At 42.1% G+C, this 24362-nt stretch overlaps 1 protein-coding gene across 3 annotated transcripts in view; it reads right to left on the bottom strand.

The window, feature by feature from the left end:
* Window positions 1–24362, bottom strand: part of LOC139061299 (calcium-activated chloride channel regulator 1-like) — a 332028-nt gene that overhangs the window by 230558 nt on the left and 77108 nt on the right. For all 3 annotated transcript variants that reach the window (XM_070541075.1, XM_070541076.1, XM_070541074.1), the window contains one exon: window positions 5513–5682. In XM_070541075.1, coding sequence (XP_070397176.1) covers window positions 5513–5674 — 162 coding nt within the window. In that variant the 5' untranslated portion in view covers window positions 5675–5682. The remainder of the gene's footprint in view (window positions 1–5512; window positions 5683–24362) is intronic.

The following is a 24362-nucleotide window of genomic DNA, read 5'->3' as shown; positions in this document are numbered from 1 at the left end:
AAGGGTGGGTCTAAAAATTATTCTCCAGGAAATTAAAGTAATATTTAGCAGTCTCAGGAAGAGAACAGCAGTTTACGATAGGTAGGGAAATACTGGAAGTGGTAAGAAAATGCATCTACTTAGGGCAGGTAGTGACCGCGGATCCGGATCAGGAGATGAAATAATGAGAAAAATAAGAATGGGTTGGGGTGCGTTTGAGAGCCATTCTCAGACCATGAGCACCAGGCTGCCATTATCCATCGAGAGAAAAGTGTATAACAGCTGTGTCCTACCAGTACTCACGTACGGGACAGAAACCTGGAGGCTGACGAAAAAGGTTCTATTGAACTTTAGAACGACGCAAGGAGCTATGGAAAGAAAAATGTTGGGTGTAACGTTAAGGGATAAGAAAAGAGCAGATTCTTGATTGAACAAACGTGAGGTAATAACATCTTAGTTGAAAACACGAAAACGAAATGGGCATGTGCAGGACATGTATTGAGGAGGGAAGTTAACCGATGGTCATTAAGGGTTACGGACTGGATTCCAAGGAAAGGGAAGCGTAGCAGGGGGCGGCAGGAAGTTAGGCGGGCGGATGAGATGAAGAAGTTTGCAGGGACAACATGGCCACAATTTAATACATGCCCGCGATTGTTGGAGAAGTATGGGAGAGGCATTTTCCCTGCAGTGGGAGTAACCAGGCTGATAATGATGCTACTGCTGCTGCTGCTGATGATGATGATAGAAGAATTAAGCAGGTATCCAAGAATTACAGAAAGCAAAAAAGTTGGGATATTACGAAAGGGTACTCCTTATAATTAACAATTACAAGGGAAAAAATGTGGTGGCTAGTGAGCTTTGCGTAAGAATAAATGTAATGCATGAGGTACCATGAGGCACATGATATTCTCAAAACAGGCAAAGGCACACCAGGATCATTCAGGAGCTACATAATAGCGCTAGCAGCACCAAATAGGTGTCCTGAAACGGCTATAAAGGATCAGTACGGTAACATTTCCGAGGAGGAGGACATCCTGCGGTATAACCGGAGACGTGCTTAGAGATATCTTCGACATGAAAGAATGCGGCAGCCAAATTCAGCCAGATCAAACACCATAAAAGCCTAGGAGATTATAATTTGTAGCACAAAACTTTTACTGGACGAATACAGAAGAAAATGTCCTTAATTACACTGTAGGCGGACCACATGGAATCCAAATACAGCGCTATTTAACAAGCTGGGTCCCAGGAACAGAGCAAAATTGAATAGAGCCATTCAAGTAATTAAACAAAGAAAATCGCCGTTGGGTGGCGTGAAAGCTTCATGAATCTGAACTACACGGGCAAAGATGATAAGAATAAGAGGAGCTCATATATGCTTGTTACAGTGGCGTCGATTATAAATATTGTCACGTTGTAGTGACGGCGAAGAAGCCAGCAGAACTGCGATTGTAGAAATTAACCTTTATTGGGCGAACTTGTGCCCTCAAAAGCAGGTTACACTCAAAGAACAACGATAACGGCGAACACACTCGCCGATCGTCGAAAATCTGATCAGCGGGTCAACCATGTCGGCTTATACATCAGTCATCGAATGTTCCAGAGTAATCGCTGGGACCCACGTGGCTTCCACAAAGATCTTCACCATTCGCGTCGCGCATACATGCAATCAGATTACGGAAAGTTCGGCGACAACAGACAGCGGATAGAAGCACTGATAATCATCATCATCAACAACAGCAGCAGCCAGGTTGCGCCCACAACTTCTCCAACTACCGCACTCACATACTAATTTTGGCGATATTATCCCTGAAAACTTCTTAATCTCATCTGCCCACCTAACTTTCTGCCGCCCATTGCTACGCTTCCCTTCCCTTGGAATCCAGTCCGGAACCCTTAATGACCATCGGTTGTCTTCCCTCCTCGTTACATGTCCTGCCCGTGCCCATTTCTTTTTCCTTATTTCAACTAAGATGTAATTAACTCGCATTTGCTCCCTCACCCAATCTGCTCTTTTCTTTTCCCTTAACGTCACACCTTTCATTCTTCTTTCGATAGCTCGTTGCGTCGTCCTCAATTTAAGTAGAACCCTTTTCGGAAGCCTCCAGGTTTCAGCACCGTACGTGAGTACTGATAAGACACAGCTATTATACACTTTTCTCTTGAGGGATAATGGCAACCTGCTGTTCATGATCTTAGAATGCCTGCCAAACGCACCCCAGCCCATTATTCTTTTGATAATTTCCGTCTCATGATCCGGATCCGCGGTCACTCCCTTTCCTAAGTAGATGTATTCGCTTACCACTTCCAGTGCCTCGCTACCTATCGTACACTGATGTTCTCTTTCGAGACTGTTAAACATTACTTTCGTTTTCTGCAGATTAATTTTTAGACCCACCCTTCTGCTTTGCCTCCCCAGGTCAGTGAACATGCATTGCAATTGGTCCCCTGAGTTTCTAAGCAAGGCAATATTATCAGCGAATCGCAAGTTACTAGGGTATCCTCCATTAACTCTTATCCCCAATTGTTCCCAATCCAGGTCTCTGAATACCTCCGGTAAACACGCTGCGAATGACATTGCAGAGATCGTATCTCCCTGCCTGACGCCTTTCTTTATTGGGATTTTGTTGCTTTCTTTATGGAGGACTACGGTGGCTGTGGAGCCGCTATAAATATATTTCAGTATTTTTAGATACAGCTCGTCTACACCCTGATTCCATAATGCCTCCGTGACTGCTGAGGTTTCGACTGAATCAAACGCTTTCTCGTAGTCAATTAAAGCTATATGTAAGGGTTGGTTGTATTCCGTACATTTCTCTATCACCTGATTGATAGCGTGAATATGGTCTATTGCTTAGTAGCCTTTACAGAATCCTGCCTGGTCCTTTGGTTGACGGAAGTCTAAGGTGTTCCTGATTCTATTTGCAATCTCCTTAGTAAATACTTTGTATGTAACGGACAGTAAGCTGGATAACAGTAAGCATCGATAATATTCCAGAATCTTCCGATACATGCAGGCGCGTCCCGCGCTGTGCGATAACATTTGTTTGAGGGTAAACGTAGTCGCGATAAAAATAGGCAAGTACACGTGTCAATATAATGAAAATGCAAGATATAAAAATTGGAGTGCCTCATCTAGTAAAAGAATGGTATAATGGGTAATCACAGAATCCTAAATGATATTATCTCTGTATTGAATAAGTGCAGACAGAATAGGTGTTTTGAATGACATTTCTAGATGAAATTTTCAGGGCTACACTAAATTGGAAATATGGAAATAAGTAATGTTGCCAGTGCTAACTATCGCAAATACCACTTTGCGCCTAGAATCAAGCAGCTTGTCGTGGTTTTAAGTCAACCAAAGATAGGTAGGCTGTTTAGGTTTTAGAGCCCATGGGGAAATCCCAAATGTATCAGAGCAGTTCGACGTGGTTTGTAACCCTTTTGAAGTCAGAGAAGCACAGAGCAAAATTAACTTCGCAAAAAGACTGAGGAAGATGAATGACTTCAATGGGTGGCTAAAGTGTACAAATATTTTTGCCTCGATAAGGTGGATAAAGAATAAAAGAAGAGGTCGAGAAAGTTGGCTACCAAGTACAGGGGGATCAAATCAAAAGTATGAATAGAAAAAAGGAGTCATGAAAAAGAATGTGAGAAAAAACAGAGACGGTAAACATGATACTAAGGATGGAAACTAAGAACTAACATTGAGATCTACAGGAATTACAACAAAGATTCTAAAATAAGAAAGGGGCTGACAGGTGGAATAGCACAGTGTGGTATAAAGTTTGTAAAAAGGGATAGGGTGCCTCAGAAAGGCCTACCCACCTTTCGATAGGAGGCGCTATCTTCGTCAAAGCCGCTTTTGACGAAGATAGGTCCTCCTATCGAAACGTTGGCCAGTCTTTATGAGGCACCTTATGCCTGTTTCCAAACAAAGATTCCTGAACGGTAAATCGGTACGATAACACAAATAATGGTGTCTTGCTATTGTAGGCACTAGCTGGTTGCGAAAGGAAATGAGCATACCAGCGGAAATATACTCCAAAGTATGAGGCATGTGCCTGCGTCTGCGGCAATCGAAAACATTGCAAAGTATTCCAAGGGGATGCAAAGGGGTTCACCCAGCAAGACCCACATTTATTGTCCACCTTCGAGAAGCGTTGCAATTTAAAGTTGATGGAAGGATGAAATTTTCAGCCGTCGAGATAAGGAAGAGACGTCTAGAGTAATGGTGAAAGAACCAGGGAAGATATTAATAAGACTGGATACGCTACAGGCATAGTTCCACACAGGAGGTAGATAGGGAGAGAGCATAGTACAAGGTGAAAGAGTGAAAATGATAAGAAGGTTTGGGTAGTATGCTTGATTAATAAGCATTTATAGAATATGTAAATGAGTCAAGAAGGCTACGTGCCTATTTGTCACTGCCCCTTTAAAAAGTATTGCCAATCTGTCATCATCACCACGCGTCCGCAGTGGTCCGTCAGCTCTGCTCACGATTCTGCATGACAGGTATCAGCTTACGTATCACGTTTTTACGTGTGAACAGTTTAAACTAGAGTGCTGGAAAGACACTGCTTTGTAGGAAGTTACTGCCTTCGCTCTGTAATGGTCCCGCAAGTGTTGCATTGTTCTTTTTTGTTCATTGTACACTTTTTATAAATAGACATTGTACACTAAATGGAACACAAAACGACTAAAAAAGCCGCAGTTTGGCACAGAAGGTCAAGTATCTATTAGTAAATTATTAATTATTGAACCGCCATATAAAGAAAGGATAATACTTTTATTCGCCGTGTAAACTTGTAAACATTTGCTTGCTAACTAAATGAAGAAACATGTTGTCACGCGCGCACAAGCAAATATTAACACATCTTACTCGATGACAACGGAAACTCCATGTCACCTACGATGGCGTGCGAAAGCGTGACAGCAACAGCAAGCGAACGAATCAGTGTGCTTCTTCTCGCTTCAACGCGAATTTAGTGGTGAGAACACAGTACACACTGAGCTATCAGCCCACTCGGCGCACCCTGTTCCCATCGCCGGCCACTTTTAAGATTGGGGCCTCGCAGCCGCCCCATATTCAGGAGCAGCCGGAGCCGAATACACCCCGCCCCCGTGCCTTGCGCATCAATGAAGACAGCGTGCTTCCTCTGTGCCTTTCTTCCTCGCGCGTGCGGGGATGAGTCACCGTCCTCGGTACAACGTCACACGCCTTCACTGGCACCCAGCGTATAAGCGGCTCGGTCACGATGTTATCGCAATTGCACGTCCTATGGAACAATAAGGTGACTCCGATGGCGATTACATCAGCGTGAAGGCACCTGAATGTACATATACTTGTTATCGCAATAAAAAAGCGAAATGCTAACCTAACAGTTGTCGGATTGAGATTGTACATAAGTGTCGAACAAGGATGAACACGGTAACAAGACAAATGACAGCAATTGGTCATTTCGTTTAATGGTGGTAATCCAGAACATTATTTGAGGGGAGCGTAAAATAAAGCACGGAACCATGCACTTACTTTCAAGTTGGAGATGATGGTTTCATTTTCCGGGATATCCTGCTGCACGCCAACCAGGAGGTCGACGTAACCTCCATCCGCCACATCGATCTTCAGAGCACTCGAGTTAAAAAACATTTCCAAGAGGGCTACTGCCAAAAGTACAAGCCCTAGAACAGTCATGGCGGCCTCTGTAAAAGAAGCAGCAAGACGCTTTTGTTGCAAAATGATTTTCATCACAAATTTACTAAACCGTTTTTCAACTACAACTGCTACAACTACAATCTACTGTAGCTACAATCAACTGCAAACAACTGTAGCTACAATCAGCTACAACTCAGCACGCTGATCACATGGCTGTGGTTTTATTCCTAACTACTATTATGGATACAGTTGCTTCAAGATCTTTGTGCATATCTGAAACACATGAGAACAATGGCATTATCTCAGATGCCCCCAACAGAATTCCGCATCCTCGGAGGATGGAATATAATTGCAGTGGTTATATATTTACATACGGTTTTGCGAGCATGTAATATAGTAATACTGCTAACAATAATATAATTCAATCGTTTCCCTGAAGGAATATGGGGTGCCCATAGACGCTATAACTTAAAGCTATTCCAACCTTTTCTATTCCAATTGCGCAGTTAGCCCTCTATGGTTGGTCAAAAAAAAATTTGGGCCGCTCCCACTTCGCCTGTCTCTCACGCGACGTCACGAAAACTGCGAAAACGCCCCATCTGATACGATTTGTTCACATTGATTATGCATGATTACACCAAACTGAAAAACGATTATTCCTCATTCGATGTTTTTTCCACTACAATACTCTGCCATTGGTCAACCGTTTGCGGGCTCTGCCTACTTTGCCTGTCTGTCACGCGACGTCACAAAACCGCGAAGATTCAAACACTGCAACGAGAAATGAGACGAGAAAGGCATTTTAAGGGATGTGACCTCCCTTGACACTACGTGCCTGAAAACCGTGCTCCCTTACAGTGGTGCAGAAATGTTCAGCGTCCTCCATTTCTCTCCCTTTAAAAATGGCGATGAAAGGAGAAAGAACCTCAATTCTACATCATTTTTGAGAGCGAGTTAAGAAGATAGAGGCCTCTTTTTAGCGTAAATGGAGTTCTGTTTCTTATTTTATACGTTATTTTCTTTGCTTTTACACATCTGCGAGAAGGACGCGAGAAAGAAGACATATATTGTCCAAGTGCTTATTTTTCTCTTTCTTTTCTCTCTGCGAATTTATACATTTCCGCAGTGCAAGCCAACTTATTTAGGGCGATATAATAGACGATTTGTTTGTCTCGTCGACCACAATGTCCTGTCGTGCTGCCAGAACCCCCGGTCGGCATCTGACGAGCTGTTTTCAGAAACGAGACCATGCAAAACTTCGACGGCTTCGGCCGCAGAATGTCCTCGCTTCTGTTCGTTTTCCCATCAACTAAAAGTGAAACTGAAGGCAAAGCCCGCAAAGCGGCACTGTCGTCGGCGCCGGTGACGGCACCTGTTTTGCTCATCGTACACTCTAAGAAAAAAGAGAGTAAAAAGAGAGTCATGACAACTTGACTCTCTTTTTTCTTACGAAGACCCACCTTTGCGCGAGTAGAATCAGAAACCAAGAGTCAACATTTGCGCATGGTTGGTTTGACTCTCAATGGTACGTGAAGAGTCGTCGTGGAAGATCGCGATTCCTGTGATATTCGAGATGAGTGTGGCGAGAGAAAGGTTTTAATGCAGGAGAAGAAATACCAGATAACCTCTTCTGTTTAAGCAGGCCCTCGGGTTCCTGTCCTGGTTGTAATGCGGCGTATCATTCTTTCATCCTTGTCATGTTCTGCAATTACATCGAACTCTATATATTGATTTTCCTTGACAATGTTTGCTGATACCTTACACGCTTAAGCGATAGGTAGTTTCCTATGCTAAGGAAGACCTGGATTCGTCACACTGGATTCTGACCATAAGTAAATCTAAAAAAAAGTATTGGCTACTAAAGAGAGCACAGCAACGAGATAACAAGTTCAGTAGGCGCACTCATCAGTGTTGATTATAAATGTTTTTCCGCGACTTTAAATTAAATTTTGCAGATTTAAGTTCCAAAATCAAGATCTTGTTATGAGGCGCACGGTAATAGAAAGCTGCAAATTTATTTTCAGCCGCTCGGGTTATTTAACGTGTATGGAATGCATGGTACACGCGCGTTCTCGCATTCTGACCCCGTTGGAATGCGACTGCCGCGGTTGTGATTGGACCCGTCACCTCGAGCTCAGCAGCGCAACGCCAAAGCCACTGGGCTACCGCAGCGCGTTGCGTTCCGCGACCAGAAAGAAATATTAGCGTACGCAACACTGCTTTGGAACCCGCTAGAAATATAAAAACAAAAATATAGCAGTTTCACCCCAATGCTCCATGAACCACTGCACGAACTAGTGCACGAACCAAGGTTCTTAGTTTCATTGGCTGAATAAACTGCAGTAAACATTCGCTTACTCCTTAAATTAGCAAGCACTGGGCCTCGCGCGCACGTGCAAACATCAACAGATCTCACTCAATGACCGCGAACACTCGCTGTCACAGCGTTGGCGTGACGAAGGGCGCGAACAGAGCGGACCGAACGCTTCTGCTGCCTCTTCCTTCAAAGCGACTCCGAAAAATTGCGCTATCTGAGCACCCCTCCTCCCCCCCCCCCTACTTTGCATCCATTGGAAATTACCTACAAAACAGAGCGAGGGTGGCGCAAGACCGGGCTAGAGCAACGGCTAGAGGAAGAGAAGCGTGCTGAACTAGCGCCTCCCTCTCCCGGCTTGCCCGCATTTTATCACGTGGCCTCCTATAGATACTTGACTTGGGGCGCCCATCCAGCCTGGCCCAGCCTCGAACACTTCCTTTAACGCGCACAGCCAACGGCGCGGGATAGGATCTTATCGCACTTGACTTTATACGTAAGCTCACGGTAACACCGACAGATATATTTCGACGGTTTTGTCCATATAACTGCTATCGCAAAATTCGCAATAAACAGAAAATTTTACGAAGGACCAACAACGCTGCTTCTCCACGTCGTGATACAGCGGTGAACGATATTTCTGGAAAATGTGTTGCTAAATCTCCGCCAAACGACTACGCTCGCATTTGGTGACAGCGGAACGCAGTCGCAAGAAATTGTGGAGGAAATACGGGAGTTCTGGCAGCTTCAGGTGCACTAGATTATTCAGTAACGTCGGCGGCTTTATAGTTCTACCTTACATCAGAGCAAACTGCACTCGACAGAGATCAAGGGCAGCCGCACTGTTATAGCTAAGCAAATTGAGCACAATTACGCCGCGTCTTCCCACTTCGAGCACGCTCCGACCACGATGGCTCCGACAGCCCAACGATAGATATTTCAAACGTAACCACACTCGGACGAGCAAACTTTGCTTCGGCGAAGTAAAGGTATCGGGTATTTCAAGACACGTGTTAAATTCATGGCTGCTTCATTTGTGAACAAAACTTACGTGGTGTAAAATTATCACTGAGCAAAACAGTTTTTATTTCGACGCGAGGAAAGAAAACCGAAACCAGCGCAACTGTTTTGCTCAGTTGTGCGGATACAAATGATCCAAAACCGAAGCCGTCAATAGCATGACGCTGTGTTTCAGTTGTGTTGCATCTCGCGCGAGTACGTTGTCGTCGAGTGGTGGTTCTTTATTCTATGGGGTGGTTCTGAAAGCGCTGCGTTAGGGGCGACTCCAACCAGGCGTTGCGGGAAGTTACGGTGGGAACTTCTGTCCATGCTGTGTGATTGCGACGAGGAGGACCGCTGCCAGCAACGACGTGTCGCCGATTTCGTCTTTGCCGACATCGAGCAAGTGCAGCTCGCCGGCCCACCACAAGAGCCCGAAGTGTTGCGGTTTGCACTGTGTTTTCCTTGTGATATGGGAGATCGCAACGCAGAGACGACCAGGTGCATACCAGCGGAGAGTTACCTGTGCCATATTTCTCTTAACCTCTCAGGTAAGCATATCAGCTTTTGTTCGGAGTTTACAAACGGCGCGTACTCGTCCCTTTCGGTACGGCTACATTTTGCGCCACGTTTCTCTTGGCAGTTCACAGACGTTTCATAGGCATGCGTACGCGTATGTATGCGAAAATACTACTGGCAGATGGAAGCCTCAGGAGAGCACCTGAAATTATAGCAAAGCTGTACTGCCGTAGATAAACACCGTTCGTAACGACTCCAATGACGAGTGGCCTGTCGCATCGAAATATCCGTAGAATATCAAATACTGCGTAACTTGAAGTGTAGATACAATACTAGCACCAGTGTGACTGTCGCAGGCGAAGACAGGTTGTCGACAAAACAGCCTGTGTAGTCTGAAGATTTACTAGCGCTTTAGGTATATTACTGCGAATAATAAGAACAATACAACGCTGTATGGCAGTGTCAGGCAATGTGGCAGCACAGATATTTTCCTAGCGGTAAGGCGGCTGCATGCACGAGCGAACAGACATAATGCTTTAAAAGCGCTGAAACAGAACAAATTTAATGTGCATTTGGCTGTAAGTCGGAAACGCATTGGCTCACAATATAAGCCGATGTATAGTGTTATTATTTTATACGTAATCTTTATTTTCACGGTTGTGAATATTTAAAAGCATGAATTTGCTGCAACCTTTATATAGTAAATCCTACTAGGCTCACAAAACCTGGCTGTGTTATGTAGAGAATTCGTGGTATTCCTACTGGATTTTCCATTTTGAGTCCGGTGCTTTACGAAAAAGAGGGTCTTTTTATTTGTAATCCTATGTTAGTGCAGATATTTGGCAAGCAGAAATGAGTTGATTGCAGAGTTGTACCTCCCGGTGAGCTGCATATGAACCGAAGGTTTTCCTATCTTGGCTATCGTAATGTGCATATAACAATTTTAAGTATATACAGCTGTAGTTGGCTTAGTCGCTGCAGCGTATTTTTTAAAAGTACAAGCTTATGATTATTTTACTGTTTTCATGCAGAAATACCTTTTTTTTTGTACCAAGAAACGCTCACAGCATTGAATGAAATGACGTGTAGTGTATTTTTCTACTACTTTCATAAAGGAATTTTCATCTGCGGGGTATCAGCAATTACTTTTTCTTTTACTAAACAATGCATTATCTGCTCGGCTACTGCCGTTGTTCTGTGTATTTTTGTCCATTTGAAGTGTACTTTATTTTAGGTACTCAAGAAATGGCAACATCCAGAAGAAGACGCCATCTTATCCAGCACGTTATGGGTGAGATAGATTGTAGCAGGCACTTTCACACATCTCATTAGCACATGATGCTATTTGTTGTAATTTTTGTGTCCACTTTCCTGGCCTTTATTCATTTCAGCATTGTGCAAAGGGTAATACCTTTACATCGATATAGAGTAATAGTCCAAGGGAGAGACATGGCTGGAGACGACAACACACATAAGCCTTCTTTGTCCGTATCTCAATGTTGCGCAGTTGCTCTGTCGTTATCTATCAACAAGCCCAAGTTCTTCACCAGCTACATTTACTAATTCTCCGCAATTACAATTTCATTGATACAACATTGAACGTACAGAGGTACACAGGAAGACAGAGACTTGAAATGATGAAGAGCCGTAGAACAAGGAGCATCGCTGGAGTGAATGTTTCGACAGAGAGAAGGAGATAAGTTTTCTTGTCAGAACATAGGCTGCAGTAAAATTTCTTGTTCTATCACTATTTACGATTAAAAGACAGCATTATCGCTCTTGCTGAAGTAATGTGCATTATGGAATAAAAATTAGCTAGGTGAAATGTCAGGAATGTGAAATTTCTTGTGTATTTTAATGCTACAGTGAAAGCCAGCAACGCAAGATGTAGAGCACCACATTGTTATTTGTCACTACCCAGTTTGGCCAGCTTCATTCAGAGCTTGCACTTTGTTGCATTAACGACCACTGGAATTCATTACTTGAATTAGCTTCGTGATTTACTTATGTTTAGAGATGTTGAACTTGTTTTAATGCTGCTTAACATAGTGCGTGTAAAAAATATACGATGACATTTTACGAGGTTTGCAGTTGACTAGCAGATCACTTGATTGCATTAGCTCAGGTTTCCACTGAGCTTCCATGCACAAATCGGACGCACATTCTTTTTTTTCGTTGCTTGGATTTTCATAAGCATGAGTACCATTTCTTCTTTGTCGACGTTCTAGCTGTGTTGTAGGACCTAACTGTTTACATTTATTTGTTTTGGTATCTATGTTACACAGACAGCTGAATTTGTCTTGTAAATTGTGACACGGTAGGACTAAGAGTATTTGTGCAAATTTGCTGCAGGTACACTCTGGCGGCTCTCGCCCCTGCATCCTACCACCACCGTCTCCTGACTACGTCCACTAGGGAGTTGGCAGCCTTCGTGATGATGCCAAGCAGGCTAGAAGCCGACAGAAAGATTAAGGTAAATACATGTAATTAAGTGGCAACGTTTTGAGTGAAGTGGCTGGTAGCCACTCAGCAATGAAAGAATGAACTTTAAAGCAGTTTAGACTCCCTGCTATCAGTGCAGGAATGCTCAAGTCCATGTATTTTGTCTTAGCCGCCAAGAGGCTATGTGGATTAGACGAAACGCGATGTAAATTTTGAAACTAGTAGGAGACCACTTGTACAAACTTTTTTCTTGCTTAACACAAAAAGTGCTTTGATAAAGCTTTAGCAATTTAATAGCAATACAGTGTACTCCCATACATGGTATTGGGAATAAATTTACTAAGACTGCCTCAATAGTAAGTATGCCGAAAAACTTAAACCAAAACTGACTTTTTTGCTAGTTCATCCACATCTCTGTGCACTGCTGCATAATCTATCTTCCTGAAACCAGCTTTTGCATACAGCACAAGTCCTAAACCTGTGGATTACATAAATTTGCAGCTTTTGCTGTAAGCCAGTTCTATGAAAATAAAGTTATAAGCCATTTTGTCCATTTTTATTGACGCATAATAAACTGAGCAGTGGCTAATAAGCAGTTACATTTTTGGTGTAAGGCCTCTCTTTATTGTTCTGAAAAATTTGGCCCTCCTAATGAAAGAACCAATTTTTGACTATGCCTTTTATGATGCATAGTTTGGTGCTTTACACAAAATCTCACTTAGTGCTTGCGCCAGTAAAAAAAAAAGTTTTTAAGTTAAGTATTTCTTGAAATTGACATTTGTCCTAATTGAAGGGCCTCAAGTTTTTCAAAAAGAAATTTCAAGTGGTCGTGTGTGTTGGGCTGCTGAGCACGAGGTCGTGGGATCGAATCACGGCCATGGCGGCCGCATTTCGATGGAGGCGAAATGCGAAAACACCCGTGTACTTAGATTTAGGTGCACGTTAAATATCCCCAGGTGGTCCAAATTTCCGGAACCGTCCACTACGGCATGCCTCATAATCAGAAAGTGGTTTTGGCACGTAAAAACCCATAATTAAAAATCTATAAGTGGTCGTGTGCCAAGTCGGGACAGCTCGCATGGAATAGCCTACTTACACAAATAGGGGAGGGCCATACCCGCCGTGGTTGCTCAGTGGCTGTGGTGTTGAGCTGCTGAGCACGAGGTCGCGGGATGAAACCCTGGCCACGGCGGCCGCATTTCGATGGGGGCGAAAGGCGAAAACACCCATGTACTTAGATTTAGGTGCACATTAAAGGACCCCAGGTAGTCGAACTTTCCGGAGTCCTCCACTACGGCGTGCCTCCTAATTAGAAAGTGATTTTGGCATGTAACACCCCATAATTTAATTTTTTTACGGAGGGCCATGTACACTTGACTTTATCATAAGATACTATTATTGATCTACAAACGACAAAATGAAACATTCCATCCTATAAGCAGCTCTTTACATTCACTGACAGTTTTGCTTATTTGTATACGTCGAGTCTGGTGACCTGTGTCTGTCTTCATTATCTGCTATGTACCGATGGTAAACTTCAGGTTTGCCGAATGGTGAAGAATATTTTGTTGCTTATAGATGTGCATCTGTGTTTTTCAGGTTGCCTCGAAATTTTTCCCAAGCCATGCCACACACTCGTGCCCCGCCTCTTGCAAACGACATATAACCAGGCTCAAAGCATGAGTGTCGAGTGAGTCTGGACATAAAAGCAACCTGCTGTGCAACCAGTGTGCAACCTTTGGTGACCCCTCTACATGTTCCACCTATTTCACAGCTGTACCTCAGCTGCCATCTATCCAAAAGCATGACCAGCGAAGATGAATGTTGGGGTGGAGTGATTTGAAAAGATATTCTATTTGTCTCTTCAAATTCTTAGGAAATACTTGTGTTATTATAATTCATATGTGTCTTTAGTAGCATTGCCATTTATTGGGCGTGTTGGTAAATTGAAAGCATATTTAGCGCCAGCAAACAAGGACGGAAGGGAGACGACAACACAATGCGCTAACGCTTGAAGCGCTTGAAGTTAGCGCATTGTTGTCGTCTCCCTTCCGTCCTTGTTTGCTGGTGTCTTTAGTACCTACTTTTTAATGGTTACTTTCTATTAGAATTCTCACCATCGATTCCTGCTATTATAGAGTATGTCTGTCTTTATGCCTAGTTTTTCGTAGTTCTTTTGTACTTGTGCATGCAATTGATAGGTTCATAATTCTTCTTACACAAAAGGCTAAAATGCAAACTTATGGCATTTTTTTTCTTCCTTTTGATAATTTGCAGCGCTCCAAAGTGTTGAAGAAATGTAACCTAACGTGGGCTCTGGTGTAGGAAAAATTTGAGCAATATAGAGTACTTATTTCAAACACCCATTATTTTTGGAAAAGTCAAGAATATAGGAGCACAAAAAGAAAATATTAAACTAGCGAAACATCAGTTCCCCTCATAAGTCTGATAATATTGTTACTTCCTTTCACTGCAAAGATACCAGTAATACTCGCATACAAGGTTTGAGACACGAAAGCTATGATGCCCTTGACATTTCTCAGTGCCTATTTGCCACACTGACAAATGCCAAAGGCATCGTAGGTTTCATGCACACATTGGTTGTGTTACATTCTTGAGTATTGCATTTCTCAAACACAAAGGCTTACAGCAGTGCTTTAAATAGCAAATGCATTTCCTAATTTATTAGTGCAAGAGTAACAGTACAGATCATGTAAAACTTATTTTACAGACTATATGTCCATGGATGCACGCTTCTGATGACATAGGAGTGACGTGGTCGCGGGATGAATGTCTTTATTTGAGATTTAAATATTGGGTTCCAGGTCTGGGTTAGTCTCCTACACTGACTATTCTAGGTCAGAGCCCATTTACTAGAGAAAGTGAATTAAACAAGGAATTCTAAACATCAAAAGATCTTGTTTAGGACACTAATGTGGCAATCAGCAAGGTTCTTTGTGCATTCATTTCCAAATTTGTGAGGACATATTTTAGGACTGGTTTCATTATTGCAAGAACAAATATTTGTTTATTGTCATACTAGAGTTAGCTGGCGCCATATGTATACGACCCCTTTACAGGCTAAAAATTCAGTGTGCTAACCTATTTACTCGCATAATGATCGCGCTTTTTTGTAAAAAAAAATTTGACTCAAATTCAGGGGCGCGATCATTAGGCGGGTTAAGTTTCCCGCAAAAAGAAAAAAGTTTTCATCTGGCATTTGCTACGTGATGACAACAGGTCAACAAATAGGCGGCTGCCGCTGTATGTAGTGCGGGACAAATAACAAATGGCGGCCGGCAGAGCAAGCCGAACGCACCAAACGTGATTTTTTTTTTCTTCTCGTGAGTATATTACGTGCATTCAAAGCGTTTCTTCCGTATCAGTAATGAATAATATCGGCAAGTTTGCGGCAATAACATAGCCATGTCCACTTTGAGGGGACAGAAACAGATGGGCGCGCTTAGCTGCCAGTGACATAGGAGCACATGGCGGGCATGCTGCGGAAACTGCGGCATTTGTCTTCACAACTATCCTAATATGGCACGTTTCCGCTAAGTGTGGGCGAATATCTTAGCTGTGTTACAAATGTTGGCCTATGAATAGGGTACACTTCTAACGTATCAGTGTAAACGTGGCGGCTATCGTCACCGCTCGTGATTTGTTGCGTGCCCACGAGTGCAGCCGAGAAGAATCGAAAGGCGCCTTCTTTGTTGTTTTTGTTGACTACAACCATTATAAAGCCTACACATAATAAAGGCAAGTTTGGGTGTAGCCTTTTTTTCTCCTAGAAGTGCGGAAAGTGATGAAAGGAAGGAAATGAGGCATCTGCTTAAGAATGTTTGGTGCGTGCGGACAGCTTGGTTTGTCTTGAAGAGTCGCTCGCATAGCAGTCGACAGATGGTAAGCGCGATCATTAGTACCTAGACTAGGCACATGACATATCGCTGCGGCAAGTTCGGGGTGCAATCATTACACGGGAAATAAAAAAAAATCGAATTTTGACAACAAAATTTAGGGGTGCGATCATTACGCGAGTGTGATCATTATGCGAATAGATACGGTAATAGGCTGTATTTGCTTTTGCGCACTCAGTGTTAAGGGATGCAAATGGTGACATGCAACAGTGTGCGAAAATGACTACGGAATGGAAGCAGTGCGTGGGGCTTTTTAGGCAGATGCGTGCTTGTGCTATTTATAAAACTCGCCATGGTATGCCTGAAGGCATTTTCTAACACTTTGGTAGAACACACTGACACCCACTTATTAAGGAGAAATACTCCTCGGAACAACTTCTTTATATATTTGTACTAGAGATCTGAATATACTGTCGTTCATAAAGTGTTTTTATTAGATTTGAATTATAATTTATTTTTGAGTAGCCGCTGTTTTTTAGTTATGGTCCTACACAGTGGCAAAATATTTTTGTGGGCACTTTCTTGTGTATAAAATTTTCAGAAATAGCGTTATGCTGTATCTTATTTAGCTAGTTGTATACTGCAACTGTTGATACCTATCCAAACGGCTTGTACAATTACTGGAACCATACAAACAAATATTCGGCCACTTTAAATAATCTTACAGATTGCAATTTCAATTAGCTATCAGCATTCTGCATATCTTGAAGAGTACGTGTGTCAAATTTCCTTAGTATAGGACAACTATAAGTGCATAAGGTTATTCTCATGCTATTGTGAAAAAAAGATATTGAAGTATATTCAATATTTTTTTTCACAATAGCATGAGAAGTATGCCAGATTAGTAGGCAGGCCTGTCAGCCTGCCTACTAATCTTGCATACTTTTAGTAACTTTAGATGTTGTTTGATTAGATACCGGCACTTTGCAGTCTACAAAGAGCTGAGTTAGCTACAGCACACTGCTTTTTGTGAAAATTTAGTTCACAAGAAAGTTCCCGGATAGATCACTGTATTTTCCCATTGTGTAGGGCATAACTCAAGAAGCAGGTAAAGAAATACTAATGACATCCATAAAATTTGCATGACGAACTCTACAATTTGCTCTGTGTTCAAACCTCTAGTACAAATAATAAAATTGCTTCGAGTAATATTCAATCAGCAAAACATGCCCCTTGTTATAGTGACCTACAACATAGCGGCGCAAAGTTGAAGGCAAGTCCTTCTGTCGAAGCGACTCTGGGCTGTCTTCCCAGGGGCTGCTGTTAAACACTGAATTTTCCTGCATTTGCTAGAAGTTCAATACTAAAACGTTTGTGAATGTGCAATTGGTATTGGCACACCAAGAGAAAAAAAAGAACAGTTCTATGAAATGCAGAATCGACTATAACTTTGTTCGCCATTTGCATTTTGACTTCATACCTTTGTTTTGTGTTTTGTACTGAGTGTTTCAGGAGTGACTGCCGCTAAAAATTGAACATAACTGCTTCATGAGAGTGCGACAATTTTCGCTAACGGAAATTTGTAGCAGTGGTAGGCATTCTGATTACAGTACTCAATAACGTCTAGTTTGTAAGAACTCAGAATAGTACCACTTCTGAGATACCCAACCCGAAAGAGCAATGATAAAATAGGTTAATCTTCCACATAGAATTGACCCACAAGGCTTACAAAAGGCTTTGTGGCAAAGTAATATCTGGAACAGCAAAGCATGTTCCACCAAGTATGGCGGCAAATATTTCAGAGCTGTCAGTCTGAGGACTCCTACAAACTAACAATCCATTTTGCTGAAATTATTAAAACTTCAATTATTGTGATCTTGTTTAGGAAGAAATTTGCAATTAGGATGCAGTTCTAATCTCTGTTACTTTTGTAAATATTTTCCAAATATTTTTTCGGGCTACAATTTTTGGTAATAGAGGTATTCATTTACAGAAAGAGCTAGTACATGGCATTAATTAATAAAGGTACTCGTCATTGTAGACTTTCTGTCTTCAGCATTTGTTCTGTTGCTCAACTGTTTCTTGAAATGTGAAATGATGTACCTGCCTCTTTATGTTAGCAAGAAACAGGGAAATCTGTCAGTATGTTTTGTTAAAAATACAGCTGATCAACCCGAAAGTTAGGCTTTTTGCTAATTGTTAATTATAACGATAATAGTGCAGGACCATATAAACAGACTGATGCTGACTCACCACTATGCCCCGCTACATCCACGTAGCTGTGCCATATAATGTGCATGTGTTCACAAGAGCCAAATGCCCCAGAGAGAAAGCAACAGATACTCATTGTCTGTCATCTTGTATAAGCAGAATATGCGCTAGGTGTAATTTATGCTCAGTAAATACATAAATCAGTCATGCGAGGTGTCTTACTTTAGGTTACAAGTTCGAAGTTCTTGTAATCTTGCTTGTTTTTATTTTGTTGCCTTTGTGAGCATCAGTGACTTGGTTGCCTGCGCACATACTCTGAAAAACTGTTTCTTCAACACTGGGAATCAAGAAATTTAATTTGCCTATAATATACCCATTAATAATTTGCTAGGCTTCGAGCTTTCCCTTATCTCTTCTCATCTCTTATATTTTATATGTTTATCTACCAAGTAGTCTTATCGTTCATTGAAACATCCACGCAGTGCACAGTGGGCACCCAAGTTATAAATATCTCTTCTTGCTTTCTACCCTGATCTGGTGTTTTCGTAACCTAACATTGGTGCAATGGCCTGTCTGCACCTGCAGAAAAGTAGTAAAGTGGCTAAGGTTAAAGGTCAACCGCATTATTAAGATACAATGCCAAAATATAAGTGCGCAGTTGTCCCCCATAACCAGAGTTTCACTTAGAAAAAAAATTAACATCCTGTTGTGGTGTGAGAGTTGCTTTGGACACCAAGGGGACTACGTAGCACCTGTGCTACTGTACACAAGAAAGCAAAAGAAAATCACTCCAGATTGGAGGGGCAGTGGAAAGTTAAGCATAGATGTTTTATTTCACGCGCCATTAATATGGCTTATCATATCCTCCTGTTATGTGGGAACGCATACATTGGGAAAACAATCCTTTGCGCCATTGTTACCTTAGGACACCAAAGAAAGGTAGAAATCGAGCACGGGTATTCACACTTGGTTGCCCACAGTGTATTATCTGGACGTTTTTCACTCTGCAAAAGACTAGTGTTGTAGATAATCATAATGACAAAACATAAGAATTAAAAGAGGTATGTGTCAGTCATCCATCCGTGACCTCCAGTGTTTATAGAAACACTTCTTTCTGTATATGTGCCAAGCCATAGGAAGGCTTTACGTAACTCAGTCATCCTTGCTAAGGTAAGGTTGGAATAAGGGAAATCACGAGAACGTTGTATGAGTGATTTGTTAATGTGGCACTTACTGTAAATTATTGTTGTGTGTCCTGAGGATAGATTACAGTGAGTGCATAATGTGCTCTTACAGGATGACTTGTGATGAGTAAAGAAGCCTTCCTTACATCTTCCTCATTGTTTCTTTTGGATCTTTGTGCACTGTGTGTATTGTTAGAGATGCGTGAATGCAGCTGGGTATAGTTTGTTTATGTGTTGTGCTTCCTCCCTTTACCTCATCATTCATGCGCTATCTTTGCCGTACCAAAATAAAGCTACCTGTGCTACTTATTTTGTCAACCTGTTTGCAATATGGAAAGTTTTGTATTAACGGTTATTTCTACCTGTGGAATTGTCTGTGTCAGCTAATATACTTAGTCTGGCAAAAGTATGTTTCTCAGCATAAATTACTGACCAGTATAAGTGTTGCTGTATTTATTTTTGTAATTTTGTCAGTTATGAAGTTTTTATACACTGTTGCATGTTGTATGACAATAAAATTGATGCACAACTTTTTAATATGGTGTTTTTCAGATCAATTTTCGTCTAACGCTAACACGCAGAAATTGTGTGGGAAAAGTGCCAACAAGTGTACCATAAGGTAAGACAGTTTCTTTTACTGTTGGATTGGATTATCAATTGCCAACCAGTTGTTTTCAGCAAGCATAGTATAATGCATAGATTATGTAATCTAAGTTTGAATGTTGTTTTTATTGCACTTCATTATCTGGGTCTCCTTTGTACATAAATGCATCCTTTCTTATTATGCGTAGCTTACTTGCTTAGAATGTTAAGTCGTAAGTTAAGACTTTTAGATTAGAGAAATAGGTTGAACTTATAAATATTTTGACATATTATAAGATACTTGTGAGGTGGTGAATTGAACTTCTACAAGAGTTACATAATATTTTGGGGTCTCATTATGGTTCTGAGTGGCATCGCAGTGTCATGCATATGCAGCTGCAGGCTACATATTGGATACTTATTTAAGACTGTTTTGTTTGGTTGGCTATTGATTCCAGTTTCATGGTAATGAGAACTGTCGTGCTTTCATAGTGATTCTGTGCTGACTGATACATTTGAATTTTCCAGAAGACAATAACAAAGATTGATGAAATATTAAGTTTTTCTTGCTAACTTGCCATGTGCTTTTTGGCAAGTTTACTGTGGATTCTTTGTTATCCTATGTTGACTTTTCACAGTAGTCTTCTTGAGAACTAGCCGAAGTCGTGTGTATATACAGCAAGAGTTGTTGACACATATTGAAAAGCGGCTCGACACTGCCATCCAAGAGTGAAACGACTTACATGAATTAGTTACTTTACTTTATTTGCAAGAGACCGGCACCACGCACTAAGGGTAACTTGACACACACTGCTGGAATCATCAGACTCATCTAGAATAGTTACCTGAATCCTTCTTGCAGTGTTCATGTGACACTTTATCTTGAGTCGTCTGACTCATCTAGAATTGTTAACGGACTCCCTCAGCACTAGTCTTGTGACCCTGTTGAGAGGCTATAGGCTACTACTACAACAGATTATGCATGACTATTGTGTGTGGAGTCACGTAAACACCTTGTATCGAGCACAGATAGTCTCGGGACTCTCTGCCAAAAGAGAGTTCGGGTGTCTCCCACAAGGTGTGTCATATACGTGACGAGTCCTGACTCTTCAAAAAGAGTAAGGGATACTCTTTTTTTCTTAGTGTGTAGTTCTGCGTGTGTGTCTATATGCGTGCTTACAAGGTAACTTTGGCTGCCGTCGGAGAGTGTTTCGTGTAGTGTGGAACCTCACAAGAAAGCTACCTGCCCCACTGCGCAGCACGACGGTGATCGGCCACCGCGTAGCCATCGCTTTGACTTGATCTGTGTACTACAATACACTTTTGTGGTTCGCGCGGCCGTACTCGGGCATTCCCTACTGCGCAACGATATGACAGCGGCTAGTGAAACCTCACTCACAGTCCTAACAAAATTGCATCGCGTACAGTGTCGACTGCTTTGGAAACAGCGCGTTTCGGATTACCGCTTGCCCAATTGCCTCATGTTTCACGCGGCCTTTTCAAGCTGCGGTGGTGAGTACGGCGCGGACCCATTGCGCTATGCGCATAATGCTGACATCTTTTACGTCATGGTGTTGAGACCCATCGGTCCTCTCAAAATATCTCAAGAAGGCAGTGCCGCACAAAAAGGAGACGTTGGAACTTTTCTTTTCTTTTCATTTTGTCGCGTTTTACGTGTCAGAACCATGATCTGATCCTGCGACCTCGTGCTTAATACTAAGCACAACTCCAAGGACGCTTATAGCAACCAGGGCGGGTCAAAGAGGGTTGGAGTTTCGTCATCAGGTGTGTTTGATAACCATTTTGCCCTAAGTGTCGATATAGGTTGTGACAGCCCGCTTGAAAAACACAACAGGAAATTTTATCATGTCGTTCTCTTGTCTGTAGTGTGACGTCCTGTAGTTCTTGATCAATATTTAATAAAATATTGACACAGATCTCTTTAAAGCTGTGTAAATTTGTTAGTAGAAAAAAGAGAAATTAAAAATACCTTCCCGCACGGAATTCGAACTTCGGACCGGAGGAGCTCGAGCCCAGCATCTTACCACTGCACCATGTAGAGAACGCTTTCTGGCGTATATTTTAGCTATATAAATACTTTGCGTTTATGTTTACATTTGCGTTTCAAGAGCCCAGATGCGGTTTCACTCCACCGCGTCAACTGCCGCATCTCTAGAAAAAAAAGGTGTTCTTACTATCGACAGGTACATTGTGTAGTACTAGAACATCGATCTTGCTGTAGGATATCTATATTAAATAAGAAATATAGAAATAGACAACGGTGACCGGAGACACTGTTAGGCTGTTATTGCTAATTTCGACAGTTGTCTCTCGCTCTAAACTTTTGAGCGCGCATATAATTCTGTGTTCAATGCAAGATAGCTACATAAACATTCGTGGATGATTGTCCATTCTAACAGCATATTGGCTTCTCTCGGCAGCGCTGTACCAGAATAATGAGACTCGAGCAAGACAGCTAGCTTTTCACGCAACTTTGTGGAACAACCCAAAACTTCTTTTTCGCTTCGTAAAAGCTTATGCAATATTTCTGGGAAATTAACTGTGTCAGTGTAACGGCGCATGTAAGTCCACAGTCCTGTGTTCTGCATCTTACCAAATAACACAAAACGGATACGCAGCCATTCCTCCACATGGTATAATTTTCATCAGCGGCCGATTTTTAGGAGGCTGGTAGGACGTTTATTGTGCTTCGTCGTCAAGGCACAATCATAACAATTGGCCACATCGAATTTAATACTGGTGTCGGTGCTATCAGCATTGCCGCGTTTCAGCAATCGTGCTTCAGAGAACCACGGTTGAATACCGCACAAGAGAAAAGTACAGGGTACACCTCCGATGCGAAATTGATATACAATTTTGAAGCATCGCGACTGAAAGCGCTTCTGTCGCGGCGTCAGAAGTTATGTCGCTGCGACAGAAAGTGGCACATTTCTGATGCCCCGACCGAAAATATGTAGTCCCTACAGAGAGTTCCTGTTGCGACGTCAGAATCATTGTCACGATGGAAAGCTGTTTGTTGTCATGACTTCAGAACTTTTGTTGCCCGACAGAACGTTTCTGTTGCGACTTCAAAACTCTTGGTCTTCGCGACAGGATGATTCTGTTGGGACATCAGAATTTCTGTCGTAGTGTCAGAAATGTCTGTCGCAACTACATGAACATCAGGAACTCCTGTCGTACTTCTGTGTAGTCATGACAGAAATTTCTTTAGTTGCGACAGGAATTCATGTTGTCTTTTTCAACTAGGAGCAATTCGTGTCACAACAACGTTATTTTTAAGGCGGCAAATTACTGCTATGCAGCATTAACAATGCGAACAGCCAGCCTGTTTCTGTGTTAAATGGAGGCACGCAGGGTGTACGTGGACACAATTATGTTCATTTTATCAGCTTTGTGAAATGTGCTACAAACTGCATGTATTTTCACTGGGAAATCTGTACCAGCACTTCTTTGTACCAAATTGTCTATGCACAAATGTTTGTGCATTAGAAATCAGAGTTTCAGGCAGTTACAGCCTACAAATTTTTTTCTCTATACAGACACTAACTGCGTTTTCATAGTAATGTATTGCACGTTTGACCAGTGCTGAAAAGGATAAATGGAATAAATTCAAAGAGGCCTGCGAATTTGTTCGCTTGGTCAGGCTTTGATGTATTTTAGGAACGTGTTCATGTGCAGATGTTGTGTGAATGCATACTTGGACTTGAGTTACGTTTCACTGCATCAAAAGAAACCACCTAGCCAATTTCAATTGTTTTTCCTTGTTTCTTGCCCTTGGTTTCCACATACCAGAATGTATTCTGAGGTTTTGTACCAAGACAACAGCAGGGCATCACACATGCTACAAACATTAAAACAAAGAACAAGAAGTGTGGCACAAATGATCCATGGAGTCACAAAACAACAAAGAGGTTTCAAAGAAGCGGAGGCAGTCAGACTTGTGCAAGCTATAATTATTAGCAGGGTGTCCTAGCCTCCGCTTTCAACAACTAAATAAGGCTGAAATGTCTAAAGTGAGCTCCATCTTTAGGGCAGCTAGGGCTCCCAAAAACACAAGTGCCAAAAAGGTGGAGGCTTGCTATACACAACACATATGAAGAACATGACACGGCATGTGGTCATGCCTCAGAGAGTACATCTGGATTCTACAAAACAAGGAAAGGCACTGTTACAAAAGGTGGGATATCCCCTGATTGATATCTGTATGGCTGAGAAAAAACAGTTTTGCTACCCAGACAAACAAGAGAGAAAATTCTAGTTTAACCAATCCCAAAGAATACGAGTACAGAACACCACCAAAGCAGAAGAAAAGCGCAATCAAAGGCTTTACAAAAGAAATGTGAAAGAAATCCAGACACATACTACACAGATGCATGTAGAGTGGCAACGGACAAATTAACAATAGTGGCCTTCAATCGGTCCACAGGGATGACAACCTCCATTCAAAACTCTTTAACCAGCGCCGTGGAGGCAGCAACCATAGCACTGGCCTTTCGAGATGCAGAAGCAAAAGAAAAATCTGCATTGGCCATGATGGACTCTAAGGCAGCATGCTGTTCGTGCATGACGGGTACCATCTCACGCAAATTTCACAGAAT

The sequence above is a fragment of the Dermacentor albipictus genome, chromosome 6, assembly GCF_038994185.2.
Source record: "Dermacentor albipictus isolate Rhodes 1998 colony chromosome 6, USDA_Dalb.pri_finalv2, whole genome shotgun sequence".
NCBI classification, from domain to species: Eukaryota; Metazoa; Arthropoda; class Arachnida; order Ixodida; family Ixodidae; genus Dermacentor; species Dermacentor albipictus.
The sequence above is the reverse complement of the archived record's forward strand: the minus strand, read 5'-3'. Positions and strand labels throughout refer to the sequence as shown.